This window comes from Littorina saxatilis, linkage group LG2 (assembly GCF_037325665.1).
Source record: "Littorina saxatilis isolate snail1 linkage group LG2, US_GU_Lsax_2.0, whole genome shotgun sequence".
Taxonomy (NCBI): Eukaryota; Metazoa; Mollusca; class Gastropoda; order Littorinimorpha; family Littorinidae; genus Littorina; species Littorina saxatilis.
Genome location: NC_090246.1, coordinates 32,163,676 through 32,184,452, shown reverse-complemented (window position 1 = coordinate 32,184,452; position 20,777 = coordinate 32,163,676). Strand labels below are relative to the sequence as shown.

General features: G+C 43.7%; 1 protein-coding gene across 1 annotated transcript in view; it reads right to left on the bottom strand.

Moving 5' to 3' along the window:
* Window positions 1–20,777, bottom strand: part of LOC138958778 (cadherin-87A-like) — a 100,216-nt gene that overhangs the window by 11,609 nt on the left and 67,830 nt on the right. The window contains exons 27-32 of the mRNA XM_070330070.1: window positions 19,520–19,675; window positions 18,999–19,136; window positions 18,464–18,644; window positions 3,226–3,458; window positions 2,145–2,321; window positions 672–803 (exon numbers count right to left, since the gene is read on the bottom strand). Of these exons, the coding sequence (XP_070186171.1) occupies window positions 672–803; window positions 2,145–2,321; window positions 3,226–3,458; window positions 18,464–18,644; window positions 18,999–19,136; window positions 19,520–19,675 (1,017 nt within the window). The remainder of the gene's footprint in view (window positions 1–671; window positions 804–2,144; window positions 2,322–3,225; window positions 3,459–18,463; window positions 18,645–18,998; window positions 19,137–19,519; window positions 19,676–20,777) is intronic.

The following is a 20,777-nucleotide window of genomic DNA, read 5'->3' as shown; positions in this document are numbered from 1 at the left end:
AGGAAGAAATTGCTATTCACAACACAATACAGATGTAAATAATTTGATGTAAAGAATAATCCTATAAAGTTTGAATCAAATCCGATGAATAGTTTCAGAGATATGATATTTCAATTTTTTTCCTTCAAGACATACCTGTGACCTTGAAAAAGGTCAAAGGTCACCAAAGCAGACGTCAAAGTGTAGAGGTCACTGGGAGTCACGTTCACATAAAATTTGAGCCCGGTCACTTTTATAGTTTCCGAGAAAAGCCCAACGTTAAGTTGTGTGTTGCCGAACAGAAAAGGCTAGTTATCTCCCTTGTTTTTCTGATAACGTTCGTAAAAGGCTACAGATGTAAATACTTTGATGTAAAGAATAATCCTACAAAGTTTCAATCACATCCGATGAACTTTGTCAAAGATATAAAATGTCTAATTTTTCCTTTGACGCTGACCTGTGACCTTGAAAAAGGTCAAAGGTCAACGAAACCATCGTTAAAGTGTAGAGGTCATTGGAGGTCACGACTAAACAAAATATGAGCCGGATCGCTTTGATAGTTTCCGAGAAAAGTCCAACGTTAAGGTGGTGTCTACGGACGGCCGGCCGGACGGCCGGCCGGACAGACTAACACTGACCGATTACATAGAGTCACTTTTTCTCAAGTGACTCAAAAACCAAAAAAAACTTACGTCTTCAGGACAGGCTGTGTAGTTGGACTTCATGAAGGAAGGATCGTTATCATCGGCATCCTCCAGTTCCACAATCAGGGTACGTCTGCTGATCATTGTTCTATTCTTACTGTCCATTGCCTGGATCACCAACTGGTACCACAGAAATACAAAGTTTGGACATTTTGTGGTTGGTATACAACGGTGTTACCTGCGTTACAATTTTTTGTCAAAGAAAAAGTAAAAACAATTCTACTAAAGAACAAGAAGAGCAAACGCTCGATCGAGTCACTTTCGCAGTTCTGAATATTATATGAGGCATCAGATGGACAGGAAGAAATTGCTATTCACAACACAATACAGATGTAAATAATTTGATGTAAAGAATAATCCTATAAAGTTTGAATCAAATCCGATGAATAGTTTCAGAGATATGATATTTCAATTTTTTTCCTTCAAGACATACCTGTGACCTTGAAAAAGGTCAAAGGTCACCAAAGCAGACGTCAAAGTGTAGAGGTCACTGGGAGTCACGTTCACATAAAATTTGAGCCCGGTCACTTTTATAGTTTCCGAGAAAAGCCCAACGTTAAGTTGTGTGTTGCCGAACAGAAAAGGCTAGTTATCTCCCTTGTTTTTCTGATAACGTTCGTAAAAGGCTACAGATGTAAATACTTTGATGTAAAGAATAATCCTACAAAGTTTCAATCACATCCGATGAACTTTGTCAAAGATATAAAATGTCTAATTTTTCCTTTGACGCTGACCTGTGACCTTGAAAAAGGTCAAAGGTCAACGAAACCATCGTTAAAGTGTAGAGGTCATTGGAGGTCACGACTAAACAAAATATGAGCCGGATCGCTTTGATAGTTTCCGAGAAAAGTCCAACGTTAAGGTGGTGTCTACGGCCGGCCGGCCGGCCGGACGGCCGGCCGGACAGACTAACACTGACCGATTACATAGAGTCACTTTTTCTCAAGTGACTCAAAAAGTAAAAGAAATTCCATTATCAGGGTTCATCTGCTGATCAACGTGCTATTTTTACTGTCCATAGCTTGCATCACAAACTATTATCACACAAATACAATGTTTGGACATTCAGTGGTTGGCACACTAGTTGTAGAGTGTTACCTTGATGTCACAGTTTTTTGTCCAAAGCAAAAGTTAAAAAAATTCCACTATAACTTTCAGGGTATATCTGCTGATCCCCGTGCTATTTTTACCGACCATAACTCGGATCACCAACTGGTATCAGGAAAATAGTTTTAAAATGTAATAAACCAGAGCGTGTCAATCAAGCCAACCAGCCAAATATGAATCATACCTTTATCTTACACTTAAATAAAAAGAAAACACACCAGTAACCAGGTTTATATATATATAATCAATATTTCGGCACGTTACTGCCTTCTTCAGGATGGTAAGCTTATGGAAAGAATGGAAACAATTATCTTACACCTCACACAAGCAAAGAACGTACTAATCGAGACTTACTGTGTATGTGGCTTGGACTTCTCGATCCAGGTCAGCTGTGACATTAATGCTGCCTGTTCCACTGTTGATAAAGAAGTTGCGATAATCATTCCTGAATGGTACAAAACTGTAGATGATGGAGGCATTGGCTGTGCGGGCAACAGCCGAGATATCCACATTCAGTCGTGATTGATCGTGCTGGAAACGAAAAGCAAACAATAAAATTAATATCAGAGAGGAAAAATCAAGAATAGTTCCGAATAACTCTCACTTACTCTAATACACATGTTGTATGCATTTAGAGTGCTTACTTCCCTTCGTTTATAAGATATTTAAACCGCGCTCTGCGTTATTTGTTTAAGATTTTAACTAATTGCTACATTGACCACATGCATCCAGTATGTCATCATTGTCATTGTCACTGTCGTCAAGATCATCACTGTCACTCTCATTGTCAACAATTCAGTCATCATCATACAGTGAAAATTTCATACAAAATCTGAGAAAATTAGGTCTAAAAAGGTAGGGATTCCAAAATGAAGGCAAATGTACAGAACTTGTTTTATAGAAAATCTACCGGCACGGTTGGCCTAGTGGTAAGGCGTCCGCTCCGTGATTGGAAGGTCGTGGGTTCGAACCCCGGCCGGGTCATACCTAAGACTTTAAAATTGGCAATCTAGTGGTTGCTCCGCCTGGCGTCTGGCATTATGGGGTTAGTGCTAGGACTGGTTGGTCCGGTGTCAGAATAATGTGATTGGGTGAGACATGAAGCCTGTGCTGCGACTTCTGTCTTGTGCGTGGCGCACGTTATATGTCAAAGCAGTACCGCCCTGATATGGCCCTTCGTGGTCGGCTGGGCGTTAAGCAAACAAACAAACAAAATAGAAAATCTGAGAAGGCAGGGTCTTAAACTGGGGATACTATAAAATCAGGGAGGGAGAGGGGGGTTGGGGCAGCCAGCAGTCTGTAACCTCGAGATGTTTGACGACAAAGTAGTTGATGGGGGACTGCCACTGTGGCGTCCCGTTCTCATCTTTATCACCACAACCATTCCACCCTAAAAATTATCATCTACACCACCACGGACCAGTTTGAAACCCACCTCAAGATGCTTGACGACAGCTAAGTTGATGGGGGACAGCCACTGCGGCGTCCCGTCATCATCTTCCGCTCCCTGAACCTTGATGGTGATGGGGATGTCGGAGCTGCGAGGGGGGCTGCCCCCATCCCGCGCAATGACGTTCATTGTGTAACCGCCGCTCAACCCCCTCAGACTGGCTCTTGTCACCAGTATGCCCGTTTGCTCAGTGATGCCGAATAGCCGCAGCGCTTGACCTGAAAGAAAAGGTAAGGTAAGGTAAGGTAAGGTAAGGTAAGTTAAGGTAAGATCAGATCAGATCAGATCAGATCAGATCAGATAAAATAAAATAAGATCCGATAAAATTAGTAACCTCAAACTCCATGCATTTGCTGATTTTGACCTAATTTCCTGAAAAATCACATGTTTTTCTTTGCTTGATTTCTTATCTGCTATTGAATTTGAAGAAATAAGCTTGGTACCAAAAAAAAGCTTGATCTTTTGTCTTCTTTTCTATGTACATTGCATTTGTATAACTACAAAATAGATTTTTATATAATATTGTCAAAGTGCACTATTGATGAACGATCCGATAACGTAATCCAAAAGTGTCCCGGAGCTTGAGTCAGGGTGGGTTCGGAAAACCTGTTTTTCTGAAAAGTGGAAGCTTCGCACATCAAAGCAACAGAGAAGAGTATTGGAGGGGAGATAACGCTGGTTATTTATACATCAAAGATGGCCGAAAACATGAGGTGAAACCTTGCTTCGCATCGTTGGATAAATTGTCGAAGCTTCGGTCTCCGTAATTAGGTGATGAATTTGTCGGTAAAAATGTGCCACTGGTAGTTTGAAGCCTTATCTACATGGCTGTGGACTTAGTTTGGCTGGATTACATCTCCACCGCTCAGAAAGTGCTCCGACAACTACATAGCGAGTTGGCTTTTTTCGCCCGACGACGCCATTGACGAGTTGACGCTCGCCGACTCTTCTCCCCGATCTGACATGGGCATCTCGGAAGGAAATAGGAACGCACCTTTACCATCCTTCAACTTGAAGTCATTTGTTGGCAAGTTGAACGTTTTAGTGAGCTAATAATATTAATATTATCTGAAAAAAACGCAACTTGTGTCCAGTTTTTGGATACTTTATCAACTGTTTCCAAACGTAAACAAACAGAATGTTACTGTCAAAAAGAGGTCAGCTAGGTGTGTTGATAATGGAGACTCAGTATTTAATTCTGCTAACTTATTCAGTTATGTTTTTGCTTCCAGCATACAGGTGAAGATTCATCTTCAGTTTGACACAGTAACTGAAGCTTAAATTGATGTTGGCTTTGAGAAATTTGAGGATATTTTATGTCACGTGACCTGCCGATTTCGTCTGTTGGAACTTGGACTTAGACTTTTGGAGTGTTTTCATCAACTTTTTCAGAACCATGACATTTGGTTACTGTCTCTTTTCTGTGGTTTCAGTGTGTAAAAAAGGCACATTTTCCTAGTTTCTATTTGCAATTGCACATTTAAAAATGAAGTTGTTGGAAAATTTCGAAAACATTTGCAGAAATTTGTTGATTGAAACTAAAACTGTACAACTACAAGTATTTTGTAAAACAAAAAAGTTCGCATGTTTTTCAGGCTCCAGCAAAAATGTGCACCTTTGGTTTAAACAATGTTTTATTAAATCAAACATGATACAAAAATACAACGATAAACAATAGGGACACGAACTCAAGCAAACGCTTATATATATTACGCGCCCTACGTTGTAGGAAAATAACGCAAATATGATGTCGGACAAGCATTACTTATCAATTGTTGAACTATCTACAAGAAGAGCATAGTTAAAGTAAATCAGAAAGAATAAGAAAAAGCTAGCAGGAGGATGAGGGGGGAGGGTGGAGGAGGGAGGAGAAAACGGTAGGTACATATAAAAGATGAAGTTGGCAGCGCATACAAATAAGAATATATACATAGTACATTACAAACCATAGTCCTGTGGCAAGTAAGCAGTAGCTCGCTAAATATATATACATTTGAAAAATGCATATAAAATAAGGTTTGTTGGCATGAATATGGGTACTGAGTCAAATCAACATAAAGGACCAGATTCATGGATAAACGATTGGACACTTTCAAAAACAAGCTTGTTGGTGCAAAGAGAAAGGTTTTCGCTACCATTTAACAATATTTCAACATGTCTGTAATTAACAGGAAGTGTGTTTATTGTAGACAGGCGAGCATCTACGTACAAAGGACAATGTGTCAAATAATGGTCAGCTGTTTCGTTCGGGTAGCCGCAAGCGCACTGTGGGTTTCCCTGTAGGTGGCGTTTACACAGGTCAGAATTCAAATTACTCATGTTTAGGCGCATTCTGCAGTGGTAAATCTCTTCCAGTCTTTTACCACAGTAATAATAGGCAGGTACGTTATAATCAGGAGTAGATAAATAGCGTTTGAAATCGCTGATTGAGTTAGTTGTTTTGATGTTGTCTGGCAAGGTGTTCCACAGGACAGTAGTAGATGGTATAAAAAGATCGACGGTATAATTCAGTTTTGCACATGGGGACTTTTCTTTCTAATGGTCTTCTATGATGGTAGGGGTTAACATCAGAAGTTAAAGGTGGCAAGAGATCTGATAAGTAATGAGGGCATTTGCCATATATGGCATATACCATCTTGTAATATATAATGTGCACCTTTGAAATGCTTTAAGTCAAGTTATGTGGTCTTCTAGCAATGTATGCTGATTAGTGAACTGTCGGGCCAAAAAAAGTTGTCTGTTTCCGGTAACATGATCCCAAAAAATAAAGTAGGTAGGTAAGCTTTTTTTTTTTGCGGAGGTTTGAAACGTCTGTGATTATCGAAAAGTGAAGACAAATTCCTTGTGAACTGACAAATGAGCCCAGCTAAGGGCAAAGACCCATTTCAGGGTCATATTTGGCCTTTGGCATATAGCAAAAACAACCCAACATATTTATTTTTTTATTTATTTTTTTGGTCATGGCCAAAAAATGTTTAGGGTCGGCAGTGGCTTTGTAAGTATGTGCAAATTAAGGCTCTCATTGAGGTGATTCCATTGATATCAAATACATTTCTGTAGCATAATTAGAAGCAAAGTTATTGCAATTTAAAGGTCGCGGCCCTCTCGTCATCAAATGTGCATCGTATTGTGATGAAGAAAAGTGCTATTTTTGAAAGGATTTTCAATTTTGACACGAGAATTGTGGCTGCAAGAGGGTATTGTGATAGCTGGAAAAAAATGGAGTCCATCTATATGTTCTGAAGTGTAAGTTAAAGTTAAATTAATAACCCTTTGGCTCTAATTATTGAATTCTCATGCTTCTAAAGTCAGGTGTTTGTGCAACGGCGTTTTTGTGCGTAAAAACGCGCAAAATTAAAAAGATTAAAAAATTCATAACACAGCTTCTAATAATCCTTCAGAAAAAATAAAGGTATCACTGGAATCAGAATAAAAAGTTACATCTGACTGTGACATTTTTGGAAGCATAGGCATTAATCTAAAAAACACCTTTTGGATACTAATAAAATAAGATAAGATGAGATGAGATAAGAACAGATTAAGATAACATAAAATAAGACAGAAAAACTTTTTTTTTCATTTTCATAAAAAGTAATACAATCGGACAAACCAAGAGAATTTATAAAGAACTGGAGGCCTATATCACTGTTAAATGTAATTTATAAGATTGGGTCAACATGTATAGCTAACAGAATCAAAACAGTACTTCCAAATCTCATAAATGAAGATCAATCAGGCTTTGTAGCTGGTAGGTATATTGGAGATAATTTAAGGCTGTTATATGATCTGATTGACTATTTAAAAGAAAACAATTCACCAGGATTGTTGGTTTCAGTTGATTTTGAAAAAGCCTTTGATTCAATAAATTGGAACTTTATGCGCAATGTGATGAAAACATTTGGTTTTGGAGATAGTATATGTCAGTGGATCTCAGCTTTTTACACGAATATAAGATCATCTGTAATAGTAAATGGTAAGGCCTCCACAAGTTTTGAGATTGGCCGTGGGTGTAGACAAGGAGATCCGGTCTCACCGTATCTTTTCATATTGTGTGCCGAAGTCCTAGCTTGTAAAATAAGAGAAAACAAAGATATTCAAGGAATAAATATATTAGATACAGAATTTAAAGTAAGTCAGTTCGCGGATGATACTAATTTTCTTCTTAATGGAGATTGTAAATCATTTGAAGAGTTGTTTAGTGAATTGGACAGGTTTAAAGAGATATCGGGTCTAAAACTGAATTATGACAAAACTTGTAATGTGTGGCTTGGAAGTAAAAGAAATAGTACTGTGAAATTTTTACCCAACACCAATATGACTTGGAATCCAGACAAATTTAAAATCCTTGGGCTGTGGTTTACAAATGATTTAAAAAACATGACGGAACTAAACATTACGGACAAACTGAACGAGACTAAAAGACTTTTTAATGTATGGATAAAAAGAAGTATTACGCCACTTGGGAGAGTTGCAGTGTTAAAATCCCTGATTCTATCAAAGCTTGTCTATTTGTGGATTATGCTACCAAATCCACCCGACAGTTTAATTCAACAGCTACAGAAGATGTGTTTTGAATTTGTTTGGGATATGAAAAGGGATAAAATCAAAAGATCTGTGGCTGTTCATAATATTCAAGAAGGAGGTATTAATATCCCTTCCCTTAGAGAATACATCCAATCACTAAAACTTACCTGGTTTCGTAAACTAAGAACAAGTTTGGTCGCGCCGAAATGGAGACATATACTTGCGTCAACATGCCCAGAATTAGAGAAAGTACATAAGTATGGGCCTAAACTGTTGGCTAAATGTAGAGTGAATATGTTTTGGAAAGACACGTTTGAAGCTTATCAAAACTTTTATGATAGAGTGGAAATCCAAGAGCAGGCAGAAATTTTGGCAGAACCTCTCTTTTTGAATAATAAATTTAAGATTGCTGAGAAAGTAATTAATTATGAGGAATGGAGTAATGAAGATGTATTTTATGTTAGAGACATATTAAAAGACAACGGCAGTTTTTTAAACACACAAGAATTTCAAGCGAAAACTGGGGTTCAGGCTAATTTTTTGAAGTATTGTGGGTGTGTAAGTGCTGTTAAAAAATATTTGCAAAAATGTGACCTAGCTATAGATAGCTGCAATTATATTCAGCAACCAAAAAGCACTTGTTTTTTTTGAAAGTTTGCAGAAGGGTTCAAAACGCATATACGACATGCTGATTAGCAAAGTAGATTCTCCAAAGGCATTAAAAAATTGGGAAAGACTGTTGGATAGAGAGGTAGAATGGACAAAGGTTTTTTTAGTTACAAAGAAAATAAAAGAAGTAAAATTAAAATGGTTTCAAATAAAAATCAACAACAGAATATTAGTAACCAATTCAATGCTGAAAGACATGGGGGTGATTGCGAGCAACCAGTGTAGTTTTTGTAATGTAGAAAGAGATACAATTTTGCATTATTTATGGTTATGTGAGCATACTCAGTCATTTTGGACTGAGTTTGAAAAACACATGAAGGAGAAATGTCAAAACTGCAGCAGACTTGCACTCAGCCCCACATTAGTATTATTTGGCTATGACCCAAAAAGTAAGACTGATGAGGGTTTTGATTATATTTTATTACAAGCAAAGTTTTACATATATAAATGTAGAATAAATAAACTAAAACCATCATTGCAAATGTTTCTCAAAGAACTGTCTTACTTACACAAAGTTGACAAATATGTACACCAAATGGAAATGAAGTATACATGTTTTTTAAAGAAGTGGCTACCATACAATACCTTAGTCGAATAATGGAAAACATAATACAGTTTATATCCGTATTTTCCAGTCAAATATCATGTTTTTCCGTTGTGTCTTTTTGTTCTCCTGTTTCATTTACAGAGGATTCACTAATGATTTGTCATGTGAAGATAATTCACAACTGCTGTGTTGTCACATGTTCCTACTATATTGTAAATGTTGATGCCTGAATAAACCATTAAGAAGAAGAAAAAAAAAAAAAAAAGTAATACAATCATGTATAAAGACGGAACATTGTCTCACGGCGCCACATCAGGGACAAATACGTGATAATTAAAGGTATCAATTTTAATGAATAATTATACAGTCAAACACGCTTAAGCCGAACTCGCCCGGGGACTGAAAAATCGTTTTCGCTTATCCGTGTTTGGATAAGCCAAACCTTTCCCGAGAAATTACCCTGCAGTTCGGCTTAAGCGAGTTTTTTTCAGGATAAGGTGTAAAATCACTTGGAATGTTTCTCTCTCTCTCTCTGTGCGTGGTGTGCGTGGTGTGTGTGTGTGTGTGTGTGTGTGTCTCTGTGCGTGGTGTGCGTGGTGTGTGTGTGTGTGTGTGTGTGTGTGTGTGTGTGTGTGTGTGTGTGTGTGTGTGTGCTTACATGAATAAGATCAAAACAGTGACAAGTTACAAGTGCTTTCTTTAGTGGGGCTTTATTAATACCTCAAAGCTAACCGTAAAAATAAATGGTGAAAACAGTGACACATCACAGAAACAAAACCAATGATCCCACAAGCAACTACGCTTTTGTTAAAAGTATTCCAAGTAAATCATAATAAATGTGATGTTTAATGAAACCCTCTCCATTAAAGAAAGAAAAGAAACAAAATCGAAAATTTTTAAGTAAATTTTCAAGTAAATTTTCATTTGATTAATATACTTACCCGAATCACATAAAAGCATTGACGCAGTCTAAGATGCTAAGGTCTGAAAAAGCTACCCGTCTTAAACAATTTTAAAGGGAAGCAACCCCACACAAAAAGTGTAATTACAGCTATGGTAATGACCATATACCCAGGGAGTTACCTCCCGTCCGGGGTATGTGACGTCACTTCCCCTGTAAAACACCATGTGCAACTCATACGGCTTTAAAACTAAAAACCATAAGCGGGGTTGGCGGGAGGGAATACACTATGTGATTCGGGTAAGTATATTAATCAAATGAAAATTTACTTAAAAATTTTCGATTAAATTACATATTCTTACTCCGAATCACATAAAAGCAGATAGCTTCAACAAGGTGGTGGGAAAGAAAAATCAATCTCACCTCAAATTCTTGCGAGGAACTGTCCCCCAGCGATCAACGCAGGGAAAGCTCGCGAGCCATCTTGCCGGACAGCTGAGACATCTCTGAGGTAGTAGTGTAGGAACACATCCTCAGAACGCCAAAAAGCTGTGCGTAGGACTTCATCCAGCTTGTGAGACCGTAGGACAGCCAAAGATGAAGACCATGCCCTGGTCTCATGGGCTCGAGCCGAGTCCAGGGGGAAGACAGGCAGCCCCCCCCCTTTTGTTCGCAAGGCTCCACTCGTAAGCATGCTTAATCAGCGTGGACACCCAACGAGCCATTGTGGTTTTTGCAATATCCTTATTTCTTAATGTGTTCATGGAGATGAACAGTAGTTTTTGAAATTTAGACCTAAGCGGTTGCGACCGGGCCAGGTATATGCCAAGGGCTCGGACCGGACAATTAACAGCATCTGGGTCACCGGGAGCCAAGATGGTAGTTAAGGGTTTAACATGAACCAGCGGAGAGGCCTGGTCAGGGGCCTGGTTCTTTGCCAGAAATTCTGGCCGGAAACTCAAAGAAATGGAGCCGTCAGGCTCGTGAAAAATGTCTGCCGGATCTCCGGAGAGAGCATGAATTTCACTTCCCCTGTGAGCCGAAGCTACGAGCAGAAGAAAAAGAGTTTTGCGTGTCAGGTTAGCGAAACTAGCGGTGCTCAGAGGTTCAAATTCTGCGGAATGAAGAAATTCGAGTATCAGAAAAAGATCCCACTTCGGTAAGGAAGTACGAGTAGAAGTCTCTTTAAGGGCAGCGCCCTTAATCACCCTCGAGATGACGCCGCTGACGTCGATCGAGCAACCCATCTGACGCAGAGTGACAGCGATGGCAGATCTTCTCACCCTCAAAGAGGAAGCAGACGCTCCTTGAGAGGAAAAGAACGAGAGGTGATTTGCCACGTGCATAGACCGAGGGGCCAGCGCGTGCAAACCACGGGCCTGACACCAGGTTGCCCAGGCCTTCCAGTGAGAAGCGTACACTGACGAAGTGGAAGCCCTATGAGAGCGTTCCACCAAGTCGAGTGTTTGTTCAGAAGCACCGGAACGCCTCAGAGAAGACCGGACAACCTCCACACGTGAAGTTTCAGAAGTGAGGGCTGCTCGTGTGGTATACCGGTTTGAGGCTGCACCAGTTCTCCTCTTACGAGAGAGAGAGGCACTGGTGGGCCGTGGGCGAGCCTCAGAAGGTCCGGGAACCACGCTTGGGACGGCCACAGAGGGGCGACCAGCAGAAGTTCAGGACCCTCCATTTCCGCCTTCCGAATTACTCGGCCGAGTAACTGAAAGGGAGGAAAGGCGTAGGCCTGTAGCCCTGTCCAGGGAAAGGCCAATGCATCCGTCTGCCAAGCCTCGGGATCCGGGAATGGCGAGACGAAGATCGGCAGCCTCTTCGAGAAACGGGTGGCAAAGAGATCCACCAGAGGCTTTGGGACGAGGGCCCAAAGACGAAGCAGTGCCCCGTGAGTGATCGTCCACTCTGATTGAAGCACCTTGTCGGAGCGACTGAGCGCATCCGCCAAAGTGTTCAAGCTCCCCGGGAGGTACCTGGCTGTGAGAGTGATCTGGTGTTGCCAGCACCAAATCAGAATCTCGCAGGTCCTGCCCGAGAGAGACGGGGACCGCGACCCTCCCTGCTTGTTCAGGTAAGCTGCCACAGTCGTGTTGTCTGTGAAAAGACGAACATGCTTGGCGTGAAGGGAGGGTCGAAACTCCGCCAGAGCCAGGGCCACAGCCTCCAGCTCCAGCAAGTTTATGTGCCAACAGCTCTGCTCTGCCGACCACAGGCCCGACGCTGTCAGTCGGTCTGTGTGTGCCCCCCACCCCGACAGTGACGCGTCTGTGAAGAGGTCTATTTCCGGGGGGGGCAAGGCGATCGGCACGCCCCTGCAGACCCAGTCCGTGTCCAACCACGGAAGGGTCGCTGACTGGAACCATCCCTGGAGAGGGACGAGGACGTTCCAGTCCACACAGGGAGAGTCCACGTACGGTTTCAGGGCAAGCTGAAAAGGACGCTTGTGAACTCTGCCCAGGGGCACCAAGATGGAGGCCAGAGTCAGGAGGGAAGCCCGCAGGAGAAGCAAAGTGGAGCGAATGAGAGCTTGGAGCTTGTCCACCCTTCTCTGAGAAGGCTGGACAGTCCAAGGAACCGTGCTGAAAGACATCCCCAAGTAAGTGAATGTCTGTGACGGGATCAACTCCGACTTTGTTCGGTTGACCGAGAAGCCCAACAAGGTGGCTTGACGGAGAACCGAAAGAGTATGACTCGAGCAACCTGTCTGGCTTTGGTTCATGATGAGCCAATCATCCAGATATGCTCGGAGTCGAATACCCTGTGACCTCACCAGTGCGCATAACTGTCTCACCACCATGGTAAAAACCCACGGTGCCCGAGACAGTCCAAAGGGGAGAGCGCGGAACTGGTAGACCTGATCGTCCCACCGGAAACGGAGCCATTTCCGGTCGGACGGATGCATGAGAATGTGAAAATATGCATCTGTCAGGTCTATGGAGGTCACCCAGTCTCCTGGGCGGAGAGCGTCTCGGACCGAGGCTGGCATCTCCATCTTGAATCGTATCCAGACCTGTTTACCCTAAACCCGAGGCAAGAGTACTTTCCCAAAAAGTTGAGTGTATTTTTCAAAAAGTTGGTGTACTTTGCAAGCAAAGCCATATGGGCTAGGGAAAATGTACGCGTGGGTGCAAACGTGTTTGTGTAAGAATAGCAGCATGTCTTGTGAACACCTTCAGAATTTAACTCCTTCCAATACAACAATTTTATTTACCTGTCAGTTTATAGCATTATAACCAGTGTCTTCCAAACAGATTGATAATGAAAAGATGAAGTTCGTGAAATAACATCTGCGGTTGACAGTGGCAAGTTCATTTTTACAATCATCTCAGAAAACATTGCTTCAGCACGGACTACAGCCTTTTCTTCTGGCAGGATTTGCTTTGCGGGAATGAACTTCATAATTCCTTGGCAGCTTTCAGCGGATTTCTTTGCAGCAACCTTGTCCAGGTGAGTTTTGGAACTGCAGTGTCGTTCGATGTCATATTTCCCAGCATGGGCAACGGAGAAATCTGATTTACAATACTTGCAGTGTGCATGAATTTTTCCCATAGTAGACTCCACAATTCCTGGCTCCAAGACAATCTGCTGCTTCTGCTGTTTAAACTTGGTACAGTCATCCGAAACTTGCACATTTTACCGTTTCATTTTGCCACGATTGTCCAGTCGATCGCACGTGCCAACAACTGAACAAGGTCAGTTTCCACAGCTGAAGACTCGCTGTCATGGTTATCTCCCTTCGACCGAAACCGGTATCAGTTGTACCATCCCGTAATCAGCACACCAACACCGGAAAACGTATTCTAGACTTTTTCTTATGCGTATTTTGTGCGTGTGTCGCGTATTTGCGTACCGATAATAATTTGGCGTACAAAATACGCCCAAATCGTACTGGTAAACAGGTCTGCGTATCGTTCTCAAGAAGGTATTGAGATGCGACAGATCCAGGACGGGACGCCACGCTCCTGAGGCCTTGGGAACGGCGAAAAGCCGCCCGTAAAACCCGAGGGAGCTGTGGTCCAAGACTCCCTCCACCGCGCCCTTCTGCACCAGAGCGGCAATTTCCGCCTGAAGGACGGATGTTGCCTCCGGTGAGGAGGGGGGCTTGAAAGCCGGCGGACGACGGGACAGAGGTGCCTTTCTTTCCAGCCAAAGAAGGCGAAAGCCCGATCTCACAACGCCCACGATCCACTTGCTGTGTACGGAGACCAGCCAGTGAGAAAGTGCCAGGGAGGGGCCCCCTGCCATCACCAGAGTGGAGGGCGGGGGGGGGGGGGGGGGCGAGATCGGGAGCACTTCATTGGGGGTGAGGCTTGCTACCAGAGCCACCTCGCCCCCTGCCCGACGCCGACCTCTTTCTCGAGCCACGAGAAGAAGGTCGTGCCTGCTTCGACCCGGAAGGCTTGGACGAACCAGAGGCCTGAGGAGGTTTAGGCTGGGAAGGCTTGGCCTGCTTCAACGCCTGTAGAGAGAAATCAGGGAATTGTTGATCTCTGTTGGTCTGAATCTCTGTTCTTCTGGCATCAAACACCAGACGGCCGAACAGAGACCCCTCTACCAGGGGAGAAGCCCTCAGGGTGTCACGCGTCGACTGCTCAGTAAACTGAGAGTGCGCCCGAAACAAGTCCCTGCGGCACATGACTGTGTGAGCATACTGCACAGATGACAAACGCATCTGCTCCTCATTGACCCTGGCCAGGGCAGAGAGGAGATTGGAGACGTCATCAGCATCCTGCTCACGAGCAAGAACAAAAGGATCCAGAGACTCAGTCAAAGACCTGGAGAGTGTTCTAACAAGTGTCTCAGAGATAGAAGCCAGCTCCAGGAGCTGACGACTGACCTCCTCAGAAGAAACAAGGGTGTGTTCAGTCAAAACCACTCCCGAGTCACTCTTGATAGGCTTAGCCAAAAGAGGAAGCAGTTCCGGAGTCACCGGAAGCGGTGCTCTCGGAAGAGCAAAGGACGAGACCCAAGACCGACCAGGCTTCGGCAAGGCAAGCTTCTTGTGGCTAGTAGGCACAAAAGTGTCAGCCTGAGTGCCCGATGCCAGCCACGGCCGAGCGAGTTCCGGAGCCGGATCGTAAGGAACGAGCAACGGAACAGCAATGGGTGGGTTGGTCCTTCCTCCAGGAGCTGGACGTGCCAGAACCTGCGAAAGCTGGTACGCAACTGAAGGAGATTCAACGAAACGGAAGTGAGAGGCATCCTCCTTCGCGTAACGGAAGTCCGACATCGCCGAGGGAGCGGAGGAAACGGCAGAAGCCGAAGCCGAAGCTCCCTCAGGAAAGTATCTGGACGTAACCTCCGCCGCAACTTCAAGCGCAGCCCGAAGCTGAGACGGAAATCCAGAGTGAGATGCTTCACTGACTACCGACTGCGTGTCGGAATAGTCGAGCGCAGCATCATGACCAAAGTCCACAGAACCGGCAGCAGGCTGTTGTGTAGGATAACCGGGAACCGGAAATCGTCGTGACTCATAGCCTGACTAGCAGGAAGAGCGAAGGACGGAGCATCCGGTGCTGCCGGAACTGACCAGGAAGTCGACGCGAAACCGGAAGGGTGAGCTGACGACTGTCCCGGAAGTCCGTACGACGTACGATGTTCCTCACTCACTGACATCCGTGTAGGAGTGGCAAGAGGAGGAGCAGTAAATCCGGGCGGAGCCGGAAAGGCAACGGACGAAGCCGCATAAAGCGGAAGCGCCTGTTGCGTTGACTGAGGCCGGAAGCCAGAACGCCCGAAGGCCAGTCCACGGTCAACCCCCTCCGTGCCCTCAGTGGGTGCACTAGAGGAAGGACCTTCGTTTCCGGGTAAACCCGGAAACGCGACTTCCGAAACCGGAAACCGCCCTTGCTCAGACACAGGCTTACACGCCGTGCGATCCGTCCGTGAATGAGCAGCATATCCTGACTGGCAGGAAGTTTGCAGGTAGTGACCCTGCGGCTGAGAACTGTTGCTCAAAAGAGAGCGTCCGGTGGCTTCACGAGAGCCAGTGGAGCAGTTCGACCTACCGTCAATGCTCCCGGAAGGGGCAGAAGACGAAGCAAAAGGCAAATCACGGGACAACGTCGCAGACGGAAGTACCATCGATGCCAAAGAGCGGGAGTCACCCACTGCCGGCGGAAGCAAAGAGCTGGGCGGCGGCGTGGCACGAAGTAATTCTTCACGAACAAGAGAGCGTAATTCTGGAACGAGAGAACTCAAAATCGACGAAACAATGGCAGCTTGCCCCGAACCCGCGGCGGCGGGAGAGCAAGTTGCCGAAGACATGGTTGTTATAGGTTTGCGTGAATGCCCCTTGACAACGTGGTCATCTGGGGCAGAGATGGGTACAGTCAAAACGGTATTTCTAGCTTCGTCTGAAACTACCACAAGGAAAGGAGGTTTGGGCAAAGAAGAAGAGGACTTCGCTTTGATCCTACCCTTGGCATCACCCTTACCGCGCCGTTTATCGCTATCAGACATGCTGAGTAACAGTAAAAAATGGCGGTCAAACAACAACAAGCAGTCACTGAGCAAAAATTAACAAGTCCAAAAAGGACGAAAAATTTGTCAATAACCACAACATTTCTGTCAATAAACAAAGACAAAATGGAAAGATCTCACCAAACACGGAATGGCAAGACTGTAAGACGGGTTACCTAACTGGTGGGTGCCCAAAAGGCACCAACAAGCAGCCACACACGGAGCTCAAAATTTCATCAACCTCTCTCTGTTGTCTGAAAAGCCGTATGAGTTGCACATGGTGTTTACAGGGGAAGTGACGTCACATACCCCGGATGGGAGGTAACTCCCCGGGTATATGGTCATTACCATAGCTGTAATTACACTTTTTGTGTGGGGTTGCTTCCCTTTAAAATTGTTTAAGACGGGAAGCTTTTTCAGACCTTAGCATCTTAGACTGCGTCAATGCTTTTATGTGATTCGGAGTAAGAATATGTAATTTAATTAGACAATTTGTCTCTGTGGTCATAAATCAAGATCAAATCTCCGTAAACATAGATTGTAGGCAAATGTTTTGTTTCGCTGCATGTTTATAGTGGTTTGATCTTCACCACTCGCTCAAAATGAGCACATACATTTCTCAGGTAGATTTGCTCTTCACAAAGATCTCTTCCTTCGATTGGAAAAAGAGGTTTGTATGAGAGCCACTCGTTTTTGAACACTGCAACAGTTGTTTGGAACATGCTGGCAGCCGCAAGGATTTCAACGTCGCATCACGTGACACGTGTATTTCTTGGTCAATGTGGCACACTTTCTTTCTTTCATTCTTTATTTGGTGTTTAACGTCGTTTTCAACCACGAAGGTTATATCGCGACGGGAAAAGGGGCGGAGATGGGATAGAGCCACTTGTTAATTGTTTCTTTTTCACAAAAGCACTAATCATGTGGCAAACGTCATCAGTTTCCCCACATACTCAAAAACAGGTGACGTGTTCGTTTCCGTAGGATAATTATAGCCGTGACGAAATATGTTTATCTTCCTGACGTGTTTTTCAAGCAAAAAAAATAAAAAATGTCTCTCCGACAGTGTTTAGAGTTTGGCTTATCTGTCAAAATCACGTTTGAGATGTCCGTGTTTGAGTTAGCTATTTTTTGACAGAGTTTGGCTTATCCGAATTAGAAATAGTCTTACAAAGAGGGGGGTCTGGCGGGGAATTGGTTTTGGTTTCAGATATCCGAGTTTTTTGCTTAAGCGTGTTTCGTTTAGGCGAGTGCGGCTGTATATGAATACAGCAAAAAGAGAAGGTTTAGCTGTTGGACTGGTAGTTTGTTTTATAACATTGCAATGAATTTTGGGAAGGGACTGGCATCAGAAACCACGGAGAGCAAAACCAGGGAGTAAACATTTTTGTTCATGTTCCATCAAAAGTGCAGCAACTTGGTCAAAGCCGTCCAGTACCCCGGAACTGTCAATGCTTAAACCTTGCAGGAAGCCGTTTGAAACGAAATATGCATCATATTGCATTGTACGTACAGTCAAACCTGCTCTGGTGACCACCTACCCAATATGACCACCCCAAAGAACCCCCACGGCTGTTCAAAGGGCTTCATTTCTGCTACTCTAGCTGCAGGCTATTTTTAGCACCCATGCTTTCCCCACAGCAGAGATAACACAGCAACTATGCACTGAGAAGGCCAATCTCCCAGTATAGCGCGGAAGCAGTTGGGTATAACAGGCAAGTGAGCTTAACAGTGTGTTGGCTGCAGCTGCTGGTAGCCAAGCTATTCCCTCTGCTGGGCTATTTTTAACTCACACTAAAACACAAGCTAGGAACAGCCGTGCCCCGGACAAACTTCTTTCCTACATAATTCCATAACCACCACCTGTCTGTTGGGACCACTTTTGGTTCAACTGTACTATGAAAGCAAAAGTGAAGTTGGTATTATGGTATATAGCAGGCCTCTCAGGGCGCTCTGGCATCTACATACACGTTTTCTAGCAGGCGATATTGGGTGCTCTGAGAGGCCTTGGGTTAACTTGCCAACCCCAAACATTCCTGGTTAAGGGTAAAAGTATTCCCAATCCCACACCCCACCGTTCAAAATCTAACAACTAAATTTGAACTTACTTTGAGAAGCGGTGGCATTCAGTGAGTAATAGATGCGACCATTGAGGTTGAAATCAGCGTCATTGGCCAGAATCTGACCGAGCCGAGTCTGCGGACGGGCCGTCTCTGGCACTGAGAAAGATCTCTGTCGGTCGGAAAACCTGGGAGTGTTGTCGTTCTCATCCAGCACTTGAATTGTAATCTGTGAGGCAGAAAGATACATCAGGAGGTGAAAACCAAAAGGATATCTCGATACATGCATAGCTTGGCATTGACCTTATGAGTACCTGTTTACTGCTGATATGACAAAATCACAGAAACAAACTCCGAGTTTGCTAAATTCATAGTTAGATCTTGAGATACACAAAAGAAGTACAAAGCTGAGATGAGAAAAAAAGAGGTGACTTTTAATAGATGCACAAAGAGATGAACTAAGCAATTCAGTAAGAGCTGGTACCTTCTGAGATGATGTCAGGTTAAAAAAAAAAAGAAGCTAAAGCTCAGATCTTTTAAACAACCACCTAGCTCAAAACAAAGGTATCATGCAATTCCCTACCGACGCTTTGCTGTCCAGTCGGATGGCTGACCCGCGGCCAAACTTGTTGTCAGTGGCTATCACCTCGATGTTGTAGAGGCGGCGTGTCTCAAAGTCCAGCTCCTTTGCCACCAGCAGCTGAGCCACACCCTCCTCATTCTGGAGAGGAATACAGAGCACTGAATACAAAATACAGAATACAGCACATTTTATTACCCAAGGTTGGGAATTCGTCCCAATGTTGTGGTTAAAAAGGCACATATTTAAATCTTGCACACCAAAACATGCAAATGTACACACACACACACACACACACACACACACACACACACACACACACACACACACACACACACACCTACACCTCCAATACAGCTGCCTGAAGTATACTCCCTGTAATTGTAAACAACAGACATCACAGCAGCATATTGTGTACTCAAAACAGCTTAGTCTGTATGCAGCTAGAGCAGTAGAAATCAATTAAGCCCCTGGAAAAACTGTGTTCTGCTGGCTGATTAGCCATGGTTGTACGACAGACTTACGGGCGTGATGTAAAGTTTGAAGTCATCCTTGTTGAGCCCTCCTGCCAGGCTGAATTCCACTGGTCCAAAGCTGCTGCTGTCCCGATCTATAGCTCTGATGGTCCCCAAGTTGAAGTTGACAGGGGCCCCCTCTCGTACGTTAAACTTGTAGGCAGCCTACCAAAAAGTCAGATTCAAGCTATTTACCCATGTCTGCAGTTCATATCAAGCATTTTCCAAATGTCACAACTAAAGCATGACATTTGCAATGTCTGCAGAAATTCCACAGAGATATCTGCACATATTATAGACCTCTCACCTGACTTAAAAGAGACCAAAGCCTTGCCTTTGCAGACATGAACATAATTGCAAGCAAAACATTCTTTCAGACAAAATAGCTGTGAAACCAAGAAGCACATTTTATGCTTCAGCCTATTAGGAGTGAAAAGAAAGTTGAGGAAATAAATGTACCTCTTCAGGAGAGGAGGGAAGGAGATAGAGAAAGAGACAACTTTATTCCAAAGAGTGGTAGCATTGGATCCAGAGGAACCTTTAAATGCAGCTGTTCCTTTAAATAAGATACATTTAAACGACAAGACAAACATGTTAGAAAAGAAAAGGGGAATCATATTTCTTCTTCTTCTGCGTTCGTGGGCTGAAACTCCCATGTACACTCGTGTTTTTACACGAGTGGAATTTTACGTGTATGACCGTTTTTACCCCGCCATTAAGGCAGCCATACGCCGCTTTCGGAGGATCGGGGAATCATATATACACTCTTTGTTCACACACACACAGACACAGACACACAAAGACAAACACACAAAGACACACATACACTGACACACATGTACTGACACACTCATTGGAGAGAGAGAGAGAGAGAGAGAGAGAGAGAGAGAGAGAGAGAGAGAGAGAGAGAGAGAGAGAGAGAGAGAGAGACAATGACAATGACAAATGCTTTATTTACGAGGGTAGTGGCATAAGCAAACAGGTGCTTTTTTTACATCCAGCCCTCGCCCATGGGAGGGTTTAATCTAATGACAATACGTTTAAAAAATGTTAGAATATGAATCAAAGAAGTAACAAGAAGAGCAAACGCTCGATCGAGTCACTTTCGCAGTTCTGAATATTATATGAGGCATCAGATGGACAGGAAGAAATTGCTATTCACAACACAATGCATACCTGAAGCATACCTGTGACCTTGAAAAAGGTCAAAGGTCACCAAAGCAGACGTCAAAGTGTAGAGGTCACTGGGAGTCACGTTCACATAAAA